General features: G+C 37.1%; 1 protein-coding gene across 1 annotated transcript in view; it reads right to left on the bottom strand.

Moving 5' to 3' along the window:
* Window positions 1-17115, bottom strand: part of Agmo (alkylglycerol monooxygenase) — a 261705-nt gene that overhangs the window by 162955 nt on the left and 81635 nt on the right. Inside the window, exon 4 of the mRNA XM_038337485.1 lies at window positions 908-1011. Coding sequence (XP_038193413.1) covers window positions 908-1011 — 104 coding nt within the window. The remainder of the gene's footprint in view (window positions 1-907; window positions 1012-17115) is intronic.

Here is a 17115-nt window from a genome sequence, read left to right on the forward strand (position 1 = left end):
ATTTACACTCTTCTGGGCTACAAAAATGCATATATAAATTAATCTATACTGTCCTTTACCATCTCTGCAACATAAATGCAGACTTAATTCCATCATCTTAGGATCAAATTACTATAGTTCCTATATATTATAGTTTCTAGAAACACATCTCTTACCCACAGAGAGTACCTCAATGATATGAAATCACTACCAAGAAATCCAGGAGCTGAGCTCATCTCTAAAAAGAAGTTCAGTTAATCCACTAGTTTAGATACTGCAAATGTAGAAAGTAGTATGGTGAAGATACCCTTTTGTCTATGGCTCCTCATTGTGAATTTCAAGAGCATGCATGTCTGTGATCCTTACCAATCACCTCTTCAAACAAACAGCAGGAAGAAGCAACTGAGACCCAATAATACCTCCAAGGAAGTATCTCCTATTGATGTAAAAGGTAGACTTTCAAGGAGTCCAAACCTGAAAGAGTGCCAGTCTCCTAAATATTATTATCTTGGGGACCAGGCCTATACCATGTAAACTTTCATGGTAACTTTCCCAGATATTTGAAAAAAAGAAGAATTTTAAATAAAAATAGAATGTCTAAAATATTTCTATCTGAACATATTTGAGCTAAACCCATTGTATTTACATTTGCCTTCTGGTTAATATTATGTAAAAAATATTAATAATGGACAGGTACTTTCTGAGATTGCTGCCTGTCTTGAGGAGTACTTTCACACCAAACAAAAATTTAATCCTGGAAAGAGTACTTATGTCATATATGTCTTGTGTTCTAGAGATGGAAGAACCATTTAGAGGAAAATGAAGCACCTAGAACACATCTTCTTGTAGTTTAACGGGAAAAAGCAGAAAGACTTGAGATTTAAAAACAAATGATCCTGTCTCATTTGTTCAGTTTCCCACAACTTACCCACGAAGTATATGGCTGCAAGACAGATTGTCTCAGTGCTGTGCTTAAGTTATAGTCTTCAGAACTGTGGTGTGCCTGGTGTCCAGCCCAAATAATATTAACCTCTGCAAAACACATGATTTAAAACAAGGAATGAGAATAGGGAGAAAGCTGTTTCCATTCGGTCACGTGCTTTGCTCTGGTAAGATCGCATGGAAAGCCTGGCACATCTCAGAAAAGGCTCGCCAACAGAATGATAATTGAAAGGAGGTCTCGCGGAACATTTTTGGAACCATACAGTATACAAATAATAAATAAATGGAAATTGAAGTATAACCAGTAAATATACACATTGTGTGGTGCACAATTATATACTACCAATGAAATAAAATGACTTCCAAACTTTATGCTTTGCTAGCATTTGCAATATCACAGATCATAAAAGCTAATGTGTGGTGTTGCAGCAACATAGTCAATGAAAAGTGATGAGTTTTCAGTGTGTGATACCACGTTTCCAATTAAAGACGAATTCTCCAATGGGAGAAATCAGGATATAACGAAATATTACACCATATTATTTCCTGAAGGCTTTTGAGATGTCTCAAAAGCTGTCTGTTGGAATAAGCAAATTATAACAGTATTTGATGCTGTTCTTTAGGATTATACTTTGTTATTCACACACTAGTCATTGTACATGGTTCTTTGCATAGCTTACGAAGATATCCACTGCTTCACATGACATCCATGTGCCCTCAGAATAGAGAAGCAAATAAAGACTGTTTATGACATCAAGAGTTGCCAAGATCACCTTCACGAAGCCTAAAGTCACATCAAGCAGGGAAAAGTGTTCCTTTAACCACTGTCTGGTAAGCACTTAGATTGTTCTTGGTAATTGTTTTAATCATTTAATCACTTCCAATAAACACACTGTATGCAAGACATTCAAGAATTATTTTTCACAAACGAGCAGTAATTCTTCATAAGGTGCTTTATCACTGTACAGATATAGTACTTGAAACTATTTGAAACTGGGTAGGGCCCAAACTTCTAGCTTATTTATTATATACATAGCTACATATAAGAGATTTGCAAAGCTTTTACTTTGTAGCATCACATGTTACGTGAACATTGTTTAAGATGTACTAAATTTGCCTGGCGGTGGTGGCGCTCGCCTTTAATCCCTCGGGAGGCAGAGGCAGGCGGATCTCTGAGTCCGAGGCCAGCCAGGTCTACAAGAGCTAGTTCCAGGACAGGCTCTAGAAACTACAGGGAAACCCTGTCTCGAAAAACCAAAAAAAAAAAAAAAAAAAAAAAAAAATGTAGTAAATTTGACAAATTTTCCAAGTTTGGTAAAGCATTTACCAACTAAAACCTATGAAATAATTTAAACACCATTTTCTCCATAGAAAATTCAAGATCAAACATTTTAGAGCCTGCTACCTATAATTAGCCTTGATTAAAATAAACACGCCTTTTTTTTCTTGACTTACCAGTATTTGATTCCAAATACTGATCTTAACACACCCAAACCACAGGGCAGAGAGGAGTAAGGTACTCTAGTACTGCTGCCTGATAATCTCCATAGAAGTGATTGTGGAACAAACAATCGGTGAAGGTGGAGGTTAAAGACCTGTGTCTGTCGTTGTTTTGAAAGCCTTTTCTTCCCATCACAAACTGTGTAACAGGAGCCCAAGATCAATGAAGCGCAGCTGCATAAACAGCATGCAGTAACCGGATCGCAGGGGCACACCTATGCCGCTTTCCAGGAGTGGAAAAGAGGCAGAAAAAAATGGATTTTTTTGCACAGTCTATATCCAGCTTATTGGAAGTACATCATTTTCAAGCATGGCTACAAAAATATATTTTACAGAAAATGATTCCAATCGTTCTTATGTGAACGGAAAAAGAAAAGATTAATAGTTAATTTCTTGTTTACCTTCTTTAATGCTTGAATTGGTAAATTGGTTGCTCTAATAAATGAAAGCAAATATTAAGGAGGAAAAATAATAATATTCGTAAAAGTGTTTTATTTGGAAAGATTTAATAAAATTATATATTCTGTTCAAGAGTGATATTTTTCTTTTCCTATAAGTAAATTGTAGACTTTATGTTCCCATAACATTTTAATAGACCTTTGCAATGGCATAATTAGAAATAATTATGCTTATTTACAGTGCCAAAATGTACATTTGTATGAGTATATTTGACTAATATGTAGCCAAAAAATCTACTCATTTTGCTGAGTTCTAATGCAATCTGTATGCTATATTACTGAGCTTGTTAATTTCAAACATTTTAAATAAATTCATAAGTTTCAGGTCATGCAGGGATGGCTCAATAGTTTGGAGCACTTGCTCCTATTTCAGAGGACCCAGGTTTCCTTCTCATTACCTACACTGGGGGCTCACAACTACCTGTCATTCCAGTTGCTAGGGATCCCATGTCTTCATATAGCCCCTCAGAGTATCTGCTTGCAAATGGTGCAGCACACACACACACATGCACACGAACATTCACATGCGCGCGCGCGCACACACACACACACACACACACACACACACACGCACGTGCATGCACGCATGTATGCATACATATACATGCACAAATGAAATGAGCAAATCTTTATAAAATGTATACGATCCATTAAAGCCTTTTACTACTAATATTCAATAATTGGCAATGAAGTGCAGCTATATAATTACTACTGAAATGGAAAAAAAATTATCATTGTGTATTTTTCCCATTCATGTATATGGCTGAGATAGACATGGACTAAAACAGTTCCTGACTTATATTATGAAATTAAGACCTTTGATAGCATGATAGAATGGACCTTTTGGGACTCTGAGAGAGAAACCTTTGTGCTTGTGCAACACTTGAGTCTCTCCTGCCCACCAAGAGCAAGGCTCTGGTGATTCCAGTCCACTTGTGGTCATGCCTTTGGTGAGCCTTCCTTTGAAATCAGCTGAGCTAAGTGACTCCCTTCTAGGAAATAGGATTTTGGCAACGATGATGGATGTGATGTCATTTTCATTACGAAAAAGAGTAGCTGTGTCTCAAGTACTCTCTCAAAGTCTCACATTCCCAGCTGCCATGGTGGAAACCCTCCTTTGCCGAGCTACATCTGAAGGGGAATTGGAGAAGTGCTTGACTAACAAGCCATCAAGGGCTAAGCTTGTTAGTATAAACACCGGGAATCCAGCCAGCAATCATGCAAGTGAGTTTAGATAGACTCTTTTGCAGTCGAGACCCTGAATGCACTACAGCTGCCTGCATGCCATCAGCTGAACAGCTTAACAACAAATAAACCCCATAAGCTTGGACTGGTGGGGCTCATACAACCTCCAGGCTTGTTTCTGTCTCTGTGTGCATGCTGTGGGTGTTTGGCTTGGAATTTTTGTTGGACTCCTAACAATGGGAGCGAGGATGTCTCTCACTCTCTTGTCTGCTTGTGGGACATTTTTCCTCTTACTGGGTTGCCTCACCCAGCCTAGCTATGGGGGATTGTGTGTAGTCTTATTGCATATTGTTTTACAGATCAGTCGACACTTCTGGGAGGCCTGTTGTTTTCTGAGGGAAAACTGAGGAGCAGTGGATCTGGGGGAGAGAAAAGATGATTGGGGACAGTGGAGGGAGCAGAGGCTGCAGTAAGGGTGTTATTAAATGAGAAAAGAATAAAGAAATGAAAAGTAAATGGCTCCACAGTGAAAAACTTAGACAATGCTATATATCATGTCATATCACATATTCAAACAAGATTCGCTACACTAGCCTGTAATTCATTGGTTATTTTTAAAGTGCAAAAACTATATCAAAATGTTTAAAATACATTTGCTTACAACTTATGAGCAAATGTTTGATTTCTAGAATATCTATAGATTACGACTTGCATCATTTTGTGTTTAACACTTCAGGAACATTTTTAAAATGTTCTGTTTCTCTGTGCTGTGTTAAGTCCAAGAGACCCAGCCCTGCAGATGATCTTCATTCCCTGTCTTCAAAGCACCTTAAGGTGAAGCTTCCTAAACCTTATGAATGCAAATGTGATTTACAGGCTCAACTACAATGATTTAAATGATGATGCATTGCTGCTTCCCTTTGTCTTGCTTCAAGATGAAACCCATAAGGAATGGTTAGCCTTGATCAAAGAATGATAAAATCACTAAACTGCTTCCCTAGCACATAAAGAACATGGAAACATGCTACATATTTTAATTCTATTCCTCAGAATCCTGTCTATAGATGAGGAAATGAAGATGCAGTTTCATTCAGTTAACTTCCTACTAAAAAGTTAATAAATGCCTACATCCTGACAATTCTTGTTAATAGTCAAAAAGGCTGTCTTTCCCAGTCCTCCTGAACTTACTTGATTATACAGGATAATTTCTTAATAATGCCATACAAGAGAAGACAATGAATGTCAATGTAAAAATCTAATTCACTCTCTCCCCCATTGAAGGAAACATGCAGTATTTGGTGTAACGGTGATTTCAGGGCTCTCAGGTCCACAGATACAGTGGGTGGGGACATTTAAGTACTTGAAAGTCAGTACAGAGCCTAGTTTTATCACTGACCATAAAAAACCCAAAATGACACAAATCTTTATTGTATTTTTACTGGGTTTTATTGTTTACTGATCAAACTACAACATCATTATCAATAGTTTTTGTTCATACAACATAAGTGTAAACCAATAACCAAAATACGGTGATTTTATTACAAACTTATAATTCATTATTTAGTGTTTCTTATATACTGACTCACTTACTCACTTGGAGAAAGTACTTTAGATGATGCTTAGTAAACTGGAGTTTGTATCTTAAAAGCATTTCCAACTGACTAAGCTCAACGCTACACATTTACTTTCCACCAGCTGTCTGAAGTAACCAAGTCAAAGAAGGTAGTGATAGGAAGTTGAAAGTATTCTTGTGTCTCTTATGTCCTAGTATCTTGACCACTTGAACCATGTGCTACCACTGCATTCTATAAGCAATGTCACTAAAGTACAGGACTGCAAACATCATGGGAAGACAATAGTCAGTTTTTGTTAGGAGCATCTACAGGCCAGGTCCCCCTTGAAGGTCCTCCCAGCATCCTATTCTGCTTCCCAAAGTGATCCTGTTATTATTTCCCAGTCCTTGATTACCCTCCTTCTTTGAAAGCTACTTTCAAATGTAGATGGGTAAGTCTTGATTTCTCAAAGACCCACTATTTTAATATTTAGTTGTGAATTTATTTTTGACTTAACTATGTACTAATATAAAAGTAGGGTTGTAGAGAAAGGGTAAATATTAATGATTTCTAAGTAGAAATGATTTCAGAATCCATTTGCCAGTGAACAAGGAGAAACTGTTCAGAACCATGCTCTGTGTTACAGAGGTTGACTATGACCCCAGTGCTGGAGAATAACACCTTTATGACTTGCAGGAGATCTTAGGAATGGCAAAATATACAAACAAACAAAATAGCAATAACAACAAAATAAACACCAAATTGGCCCTGGAAAGAGGTGTTATTGAATATAATATAAAATGATAAAATAAAATAGACCTTTGAAGTCATTCTTTGAAGACTCCTCTATAACTTAAATGTGATTTTGGTACTAAGAGTTAATGTGAAACTTCATGTCAGCACTTTGATATGGGAGTATATGAAACCTTAAAGTGGTCTTTGGTTATTTAGGGGTGATGTCCTCTGAGGGACTATAGCAGTTCTTATGAAATGTAATGGTGGCTCCCACGAGAAGATTGCTCTACCACTGAGTTACACTTTATGCTCTAACACCAAGATTATTTTATATATATTCAACTGTTAGAAACTTAAGAAATAGAATAAAGGTGAAAGATTTATACAATCTGAAGAAAAACCAGAGTAGATAACAAAGAAGACCCTAAAAGAAACATATATGAATCTATATTGGAAGGAGAAGAAGAGTAAATTGGGAGGATAGGGGTCAAAGGAGAGGGTAGAAGGGGGAGGAAGGGAGGGAAGCAGAGAAAAATGCCTAACTCTGTTGCAGGGGCTGCTTGTTTGTCCCAGCCACCTGGCTAACTTAGCCCTGAAATAACCACACAGAAACTGTATTAAAACACTGCTTGGCCCATTATATCTAACTTCTTATTAGCTAACTCTTACATCTCAATTTAATCCATTTCTATTAATCTGTGTATTACCATGTGGCCGTGGTTTACCAGGTAAAATTCCCAGCGTCTGTACCCAGCAGCTCCATGGCATCTCTCTGGCTCTGCCTTTCTTTTTCCCAGCTTCAGTTCTGTCTTCCCTGTCTACCTAAGTTCTGTTCTAGCCAAAGGCCAAGGCAGTTTCTTTATTCATTAATGGTAATGACAGCACACTCAATAAAATAAATAAAGAACAAAAGAAATAGAATAAAGATATGTTTTTGGAATGGTGAGGAAAATGGAGTATTTTTTTTCTCAAAAAGACTGAGTCAAAATCCGGAGTATATTTTGCACATAGATACCCACAGAGCATGTCTATGGTATATCCTATATATTTATTAGGACAGACACACTGAGCTTGGGGAAAATCACAGAGCCCCATTATTCAATCTGGTTTGTGCATACAGCTCTCTGTATGCTTGTATACCCTTTTGGTAGGTTTTTCAACCAGAATAACCTGGCCACTTAGTAACCAAAGGTCATTGAAAATGTTCAGTTTATTGTCTGTTTTATTAATCAGGTTATGGTAAGGGTTAACTATAAATAACGTTACGAATGAGATAGTCCAGTCAATTGCATCTCTTGTTTCTCTTAGCAGTGCCATTCCTCCTTTGTAACCTACTGCTCACAGTTATCCTGTGGTTTGATATTGACCAATAACAGATTTCTGTCCATTCCATACACAGCTGGAGGTCTTGGCCAGGATCTTCAGATAGGAAATACTGATATTAATTTTGAAAATGTAGCCAAAACTTTCTCCTCAACAGAGGATGTGTTGTTGAAACTAAAGAACCACCAAATGATATGACCACTGGAATGTCAAGAAATCTAACAGTCTAGAAAAGAGACAATTTTGGTTGAAGGGGTTATTTAATGTCTCAAAAATTTGATACATCAGTCCTCCATGCAGAAAACATTTTTTAACTAAAGTTGGCAGACATTGAAATGAGCATTATGAGTATTACATTTCAAAAAACTAGTGAATTAGATGGCCACCTATTCATTCAATAACCCTCATGCATGTGGGTGTAGCTCAGATTAGTCACTTCCAAGTCCTATGGTGGACTTCAGTGTGTTTCAATGTTTTCCTTGTTTACAAGAAGCAGATTCCAAGTGATCTGCGTCTTTTGCAAAGAAAGTGGGCATCTCTTCCACATAACAGCATGCATAATAACTTGAACAACCTAAATTAGGGAGCAGAAATTATGGAGAAGAATTGCCATTATGTGAACGGCATCCACTAGATTGGCAAGTGCTCCCACTCACTCTTATGCAGCATAATTTCCCTCTGAGAGAAACAAATGAACTTCTGGTACATTTAGCTTGGGACAAAGATTTATATAATTTGTATCTTCAACTAGCAGAAGTCAAAAACAAATAACTCTGAAGTTTAAAAGAGGTGTAGCACAAAGAAATGACCAGGTGAGCAAAACAATACAGGCTTGTCAGGAAAAGACAGGCAACTAAAAAGTACAGGAGTTCCCAAGTCAAACTGAATTCCTGCTCAGCAAACCTCCTGGGTGGATGGAGATTACTCTTGTGAGCAACAGCAAAGCATGCCGGGTTCCCTTTGTAGGTAATAAGGACTTCTAACAGGTCTGGCAATGTATCTTTCTGTTTTGAAATTGGTTTTTAGTATTTCAAAGCAAACGAGTCTAGCTTTTACATTACAAAATTTCAGTGTTACTGAACTTGCGAAGGGTAAGACTGTGTTCAGCAAAAGAACCAGATTAAATCAGACCTGAACATCTTAAACTGAATATTTTAGTTTTCCTCTGTGGTACCTTATAGTGCAAATTCTAAATAGTCCTTTTAACAAACCTGGTGGTGTGGGATTCCCCCTGTATGCTGTGAATACCATTGGTTAATAGAGAAACTGACTTGTGCTGATCGGGTAGAACAGAGCTAGTCGGGGAAACCTAAACTGAATGCTGGCAGAAGAAAAGCAGAGTTAGACTTATATAAACACTCTATCTCATAACACACAATTTTCTTGATCATCGTTTTCATCTTAAACATCTAAGAAGGGCAGAAGAATTACTTCCTTATCTCCTCCTCTCTTTGAAGATCATTGCTGAGGTCATGAATCACCTCAAAAGCATCATCTGTTTCCTCTAGCTAAAACAGAAGCCTGCATTTTAGATGTGATTCCATTTGAGCTTTTCAGAATACTGAAATCTAATTATAGCTTTCATGTCTTTTCTTTTGGTTTAATCAGCACCACTTGCTCCTAGTCACCCTCTTTTTCTCCAATTGTGTGCACTCCCATTTTCTTTCCTTGTTCTAACCAGCCTCCAAGGACCCAACTCTTTTAAGTGATTAAAGGCTTGAACATAATTTCAATACAGGAAATCAGCATGTAAAAACAGTATCCTTGAATGATGAGAAAGAATTTCAGGGAAAGAATCTCATTCATAATCATAGTTTTAAAAAAAGAGTATTCTCTATAATGAAGCTGAGGAAGTGAGATATTCTTTAATAAAACGATCTAAAACACAGTAGAAAAAAGTAAAGGAGGTGGTTAGAAATGGAAACTCTCATCCATGTATTGCTATAATTTACATTCAGAAAATTAGTGTATTCTTCTAAAAGCCTTCTAACAATTCTATGCAGTCCCCTTCAAAATTCCAATGTCATTCTTCATAGAAGTAGAAAAAAATGTGAAAATCCATTTGGAAATGCAGAAGAATCTGGGTAGCTAAAGCAAAACCAATGAACAAGCAAATTTTTTTTATCATCAGAGCTGCCTGACTTCAAGTTACGCTGTGAAGGGATGGTGATGAGAACGCTTGCAGCTGATGCCGTACACAGCGTAATCTCCTGGATGTCTTTGAAGATATTTAAAAAAATTACACGGGAGATAAGAGAGTCATTCTTAAACAAAAAGGGATAATTGGGTATTGACCTGTAAAATAATGAAATTACACCCCTCTCAGCCTCTAAGAAAATCAACTCCAAGTGGACCAACGACCTTAATATAAGTTCCAAAATACTAAAACTGTTAAAGGGAAACTAGAAAAAAGGCTTCAAGGTACAGCCATCAGTTAAGAGAGATCTACCAACTGAACCAGCTACACTAGCCCTTAGAATTTGCACAAAAGCCACCAAAACCATAATGATCTTTCCAGATTGGCTTTCTCTATAGCTTTGAAGCCTGTGCTTGAACTAGTTCTGTAGACCAGGCTGGCCTCAAACTCACAGAGATCTACCTCTCTCTGCCTTGTGAGTGCTGGGATTAAAGGCATGAGCCACCACTGCTAGGCAAGTCCATATATCTTATATATACTTGCACAGCATTCTATTTTGCCAGTTTGTATTCACAAACACTGTTATGAAACCAGTGTAAGTGCTTAGCAACAAAGGAATGGCTAAAGAAATGAATGTGACATGTGTATACAATGGAATGCATTTGCCCATGAAGAACAAAGTTATGTCAATTGCATGGAAATGGTTTCAACTGGAGATAATCATAACAGACTTGAACCAGTCTCAGGAAGACAATATTGTATGTTTTTTCTTATATATAGTGCATAGACTTTTAATAGCTAAATGAAACCGGGTTTGTATGATTTGAAAATAGAAGCAGAATTAAAGAAATAAAGTGAACTAATGGGAGTGAGAGAACGTGTGAGTAGATGTTTGTGGATGGGAATTTTCTCAACACAAAATATATATTTGTACAAAAATGTCACTATATCACATGAAAAAAATAGGCTATGGTCACAGAAAACACCTAAAGTTTGCTAAAAGACCCAAACTAAAAATGGAGAAATGGTTGGTGCACACAGGTATGTCCATGCATTCCTTATGTTGTGATCTTTATCTGTCTTCAAATCTGAAGAAGTCACATGCTCCCCATGTTTCCCAACATCTTCTTCCCTGATTCCTCCACTGGTAAGATTATGGTTCCACTAAGAACCAGAGTTAGTCTTACCCTGTGCACAAACACATGTTTGTCCGCACACACATGCAGAAGGAGTAAGAGAGCAATTATGTGCATTTCCCAAGGAGTACCATTTCGTATTTAAAAATATTTTAAAACCAAGTATGAGAAACAGATTATTAAAATAATTAGCACCAAAACCTTTCAGTTTACAAGTGATGTTCCAGGCATTATAAAGGCAGCTGTATTTCAGATCATATAATGCTTTTGCTGAGGGTTTAGTTAACTTCCTAGCACCAATGTTAGGCAGCCCACAATTGCCAATAACTGTAGTTTCAAGGGATCTGATGCCCTTTTTCTGTCCTTTGTGGGTATCTGCCCTCCTGTACACATATACATAATTATTAATAATAAAAATATTTTAAATGATAGTACATTAAATAAGAGCCAAAATGTGTCAGCTATAGACAGCTATGATGTATAATTTTGTTGAAGTCTGTGTCTCACATGGATTAGTATACTACCCATGAGCCTTAGCCCTCTTTGTCATCAGAGCTGCACAGTATGCTGTGGCTATGAGAATCTATAAATCTATTAGACTGCAACATTATGAGCTAGTATAAGCCAAAATAATAACAAGTTTGCCCTGGAATTAAACTTTAGCTCCCTGTGATAAACTTTCATGTTAAATGTTTTTGTTTTTCTCTACTGAGTCCAGTTTTGATGCTGTCTACCACAGGGAACAGGGAAACTGTGACCAGATTAGCTTTTGTCCGTTAAGTAAGATAACATGTAAAGCATACGATGCATACAGGCTTCTAAATGCAGTAAACTCATTTCCAAATACTGTGTCATGAAGAATTAGACTGCAATAAATATATTCATTATAAAGATGGTGTGTGTGTGTCTCTGTGTGTATATTTCCATAGCCAAGTAGACTCTTAAATAAGTTCAATATAAATTCCTTTTTGAGAAGCTTCCTGAGAAAATGCTTCGGTGGCCATCTTTCTTTCCTTTCTTTCTTTCCTTTCGTTGGATAATGCCCCATTTGTTCTTTTAAGAGAGCTCTTGTTTTCATGTGTCCTGGACTGTCTTAGGAAAGATTGATGTCTGGAGTCACTGTTAGGAAGTGCCAACTGTTCAGACTCACTGCCCTCCATGTCCTCGCCCTCTTGCTCAGCAGGATCTCACAGACTTTGACGGCCAATATTCAGAGGGGAAATACTTTAACGGCAAGAAGAGCTGCCAACGAAACCTTCCCCAAATGCTCAAAACTCTTAGTGGTTAGATGTTAGGGCACCAGATGGCAAGACTAATGGGAATACATTCATATGTGAGCTGAATAGCGCTAGCCAATGCTAAAAGAGATTCGGAATTCAAAATTTCCTCTATCATTAAACTTTTCACCAGAATGTCATCCCCATGGTAGCCAGGGAGGATCTGGATCTATTTAACTACACTCTGACCCTCTTCTTCCAGACGTAGGAGCTTAGTGATCAATTGCACTAATAACAGCAATTGTCAGTGTGCATTTTAGGAGTGATTTCCACAGTGTAACATGTTCCAGCAATACCTTCACCCCTACGGAGAGGAGAGCAATAAGACTGAGCGCTTTGCACTGCAAGGAAACTGAAAGGAATTTATGTAGAAAGACATGAAGCAGGTGTTTAGGAACCATTGGGCTCCATAGTAAGGGAATGGCTGTTGCAGAATTTAACCATTTAGAGGCTTTGAGGTCATGGAAAACCACGTATTATCTACTTTGTTTTTGTTCCCTTTTCTTTTCTTTTTAAAGGGAAGGTCTCATGTAGCTGAGGCTGCCCTCCTATTTTCTGCCTCTCCCTCTCAAGTGGGAGGATGCTTACCCCTTGAATGACCAGCTGCCATGCCTTCTATGAGTTAACGAACTGCCTTTATGAAGAAGAGTGTGATTGCATTCAGAATATTGAACAGGGATAGAATATGGAGTTTCTTTGAATTATTATTTTTTTAAAGATTTATTTATTTATCATGTATACAACATTCCTTCCACGTATCCTTGCATGCCAGAAGAGGGCACCAGATCTCATTACAGAAGGCTGTGAGCCACTATGTGGTTGCTGGGAATTGAACTCAGGACCTCTGGAAGAGCAGTCAGTGCTCTTAACCTCTGAGCCATCTCTCCAGCCCAGAATTATTTCTTGTTTTTTAATCCAGAATGCCACAAAATGACCTTTTGGTTGTTTCAGACTGTATGTGTAAAGAATAACCAAGCCAAATGGAATAAATGGTGTGGGAATTTGATTCATTTCCTCCCCTTATGGTACTGTGTTCAGTGTTTCAAACTTGTTGAGCTGGCTTTTTCCTTTTTTTTTTTTTTTTTTTTTTTTTTTTGAGCCAGTTCCTTATGGTGAGATGCCTTGCTCAGCCTTGATGGGGGCAGGGGGCACTTGGTCCTGCCTGAGCTTTACCTGCTAGGCTTTGTTAACGCCCTGTGGGAGGCCTTACCGTTACTGAGGAGTGGATGGGGAGGTGAGGCTGGGAGGCAGAAGGAGGGGGCGGGAGGGAGAACTGTGGTCGGTATGTAAAACAAATAATTAAAAAACAACCCTGTGACCTAATCTTTTGACAGATCAACCAAGGACTGCTATGAAGGGAATATGCATATGACAGAAATTTATTTTTAAGACCTCACCTTCTAAGGAAAGAGTACTGGATGTGGAGAACTTTTGAGGAGTAGCCAGCTGAGAATGACTAGCGAAGTAATTATGTAGTTAGGGAATGGGGACAGTACCTTTGTAAAAACAGAGCCCCAGAGAAACCCCTCGGTTATCCTTCTATGTGTGCCAACCCAGCTCAGTGGTCCTTGCTTCACCTAAGTGATATGGAATTATCGGTCCGTTGGTTTGGAATTCCCACAACACCTGTCTGACCTGTGAAAGCGTTCCGCTTCACAGTAAGATACCAGGGCACATGGATTTTCATATCAGTACAAATAGGCCAACATGGATATTCTGCAGAGCTCATAAAATATTTGAATCTAAATATTGAAATTAGTCCTAACAAACAGGAATTAAACGATTCTTCTAATGAATTTATTTCTATCCTTAAGTTTTCCTGTGCCATTTGGGAATATTTTATCAACTCTAAGTAAAATGCAGCTTCTTATTTTACCTTCAAACTTGAGACAATAAGCAGTCTTCATTAAGAAGGCTCAGGGAGAGAGAAAAGTAAAAAAAAAGAAGAGAGAGATGATTACTTTTAGAGGATTATGTGTGAGGTCACACAGAAGTGGCTTGAAGGAGGGAAATGGAAGAAAGATACCATGTGTAGAGATCTGCGCACCCATGACACTGTCTGACGATTGTCCTCGTGTCTTACTTCCTGGTTTCACTACTTTTGAGATAAAACTTTTTTAAAAAAGCACAAAACAAAACAACAAAAAGTAAGGAAGCTTCTCCTGCTCAGAGTCACCAACTGACAGAGCTTAAACATAAACCCAGACATTTGTGGTCTCTGAGCTGAAGCTCCACTGAACTCCTGTAGATGCCTGCTCTCTGCTTCCCATGAGAGATTTGACAGTGACATAGTGTGGCTGCTCTCAAACATTTGTTCTTCATGCGTAAAGAGAACATGAATATATATATATATATATATATATATATGTATATATATGTATATATATATATACAGTTACAGCTAGAGAGGTGCACTGACTACCAATTACAGTGCAGTACCAAGAAAGAAAGCACAGATGATCATGAAGGGTCTTCACAAGATGACGGAGCTGAAGAGGATAATGTGTTCTTCCTCGTGTAACCTAATAAGCAAATATCTATGGATATACTGGAAAATATTTACCTCAATTTGCCTTCTTTTAAAACATCCACATAGGATCATTGAGATGAACTCAACTGACAGCTTGTTACTTGGGATTTGAAATTCCAAAACCTATTTTGCTTAACATAGCATTATATGTGTTATTTTAGGAACTGTTATTAAAGAGTAGAGTGAACTCAACAAACTACAACCCATTTGAGAGAAGGGAAAATGAGATTCATTCATTCGTATCATCAAATAAACAAGAACTACTTATTCGTATCTTAAAAGCCAGCCCCTTTCTTAAATTATAAAACAAATAGATCTAACACATACAAATGAATTTCTGCTTACTTATTTTGCAAGTTGAAATTTCCAGCTTACTTTCTATAATCACAGAATTCTATTCTTTAAAATCTTCTTGCAATTTTAACATACCATAAATACTCTTTACACAGTCTGGTTTACAACTTTTATTTGTATTTTACTGTACATACTATGTTAGTATTCCCTAATTTTCATCAAAATATTTATTTATAATATTTTAAAGAAAATCTAAGTTTCAGAACAATATATAGATATAGATATAGATTATTAATCTCAGAGTAGCTCAAGCACGAATGACATGCAAAACCCAACACAATTAGTCATATATACACATTCATGTTGAACAGAATATGTTTGTTAGTATTATGGATGGACAAGTATTTGGCTTATGGACATTGGACATGTTTAGCAAACCATCACCCTAACAAAAATGTTCATGAATATTCATAGTTTCCTTGGTTTTACCAAAAAGTATATTTCCAGGTCAGCAAATTTCTCACACAGAACCAACCTATGTGGTCAAGTCTTACTTTTATCGTAAAATTATAGCTAGAAATGAAAACTCGCCAGCAAATTAAATGAATAATTTTATGTAATATTACGTAGGCAAAAGTAAAATTATAATTTAAATAATAGAAACACTATACAAAATTTATATGCATATATAATTGTGGCAATTCTCTTTCCTTTGCCTTTTGGTAGTGGGGTTACAAGGACTCACCACTGCACTCAGCCAGTAGAAAATATTTCAAAACCATTTTCTCCGGGATTTTGCCTGTTTCATAGTCCTCTCATTAGAACAAGGGATTATGCTGCAGGATCGCCTTCCATTCCTTCAGCCAAAAGCTGCTGAGATACCAGCCCACTGGGGTGTTGTCTCTTTCTCTTTAAAAAGCAGTGGCAGCCCTCTGCTCGCCCCCTTGCTCCAGCAACTAGACTCCTTTCCTGGCTGTCATGTAGGATAGTGTTCTGTACATATTTCCCCTCAAATAAATAACTCTTTGAATCCAAACTGGTGTGGGATTGTTTCATGCATTAGGATTATATGACTATATATTCATGTATTTATATGAGTATATGTATATATGTTTCTATTTTCAGATCATCATTCTAAATTTGCTTTAAAATTGTTCTGTTATATCATGAAATTGCATTATAATTAAACATTCCCTTCCCAACAAACCTAGTTAATTATGAAATAATTTACACTTTATATTTTTGTATTTCTTTATGTGTGTATGTATATGTGTATATGTGCACATGTGTTTGTGTACAGTATGTGGGTGTATGTCAGAAGGAGCTTCTGCCATGTAAGATTTACAACCGGCTATTTTGAAGCAAAAGCAGCTAGGCTAGCTCTACTTCCTGGATTGTGAGCAGCCGATTTCTATTTAAAAATCTTGTTTCTTGTGACTTTTCTTGTGCTTCTTCTGTTTGTTTTGTCCAATTCCAGTGTGTTAGTTTTTACTTTTTCTTATTGTATTTTATTTTGTTTCATTGATATCCAAAGGAGCCTGTTTATTTTCTCATAATAGAAAGAAGATATATTCTGGATGGAGGAGGTGGACATTAACTGTGAGGACTAGAAGAAGGGGAACTACATCAGAATATACTATGAGAGAATGAAAATAAGAGCTATTTTCAATAGAAGAAAAAATTACTAAGTTTAAAGTATTCTATTACTATAGTTCAAAACCTCTGAGACATTGTCTGCTAACTGGAAGAAGAAACAAGACAGAATCCCATTCTCTTTGTTTTACTAAGGCTTGGGCCAGTTTTTTCTAAGTGCTGTTGAAATTAAGATTATCATCTTTGAACATTTTTTTTACTATATTAAAAATAATACATCTGGTGAGATGGTTAAGTGGCACTAAACCTGCTACCTGAGTTCAATCCCAGGTTCCATATGGTAGAAGAAGAAAAAAAACTTCTGTAAGATACCTTCTGGGTGAAAAGGGAGAGCAAAGGAGGCATGGGTCATGTGATTTCTGAGGGAAATAAGGACTCTCTCGGAAACAAGACTAGAGACCATCTATGTGGTA

Source organism: Arvicola amphibius, chromosome 7 (genome assembly GCF_903992535.2).
Source record: "Arvicola amphibius chromosome 7, mArvAmp1.2, whole genome shotgun sequence".
In the NCBI taxonomy this organism is placed as follows: domain Eukaryota; kingdom Metazoa; phylum Chordata; class Mammalia; order Rodentia; family Cricetidae; genus Arvicola; species Arvicola amphibius.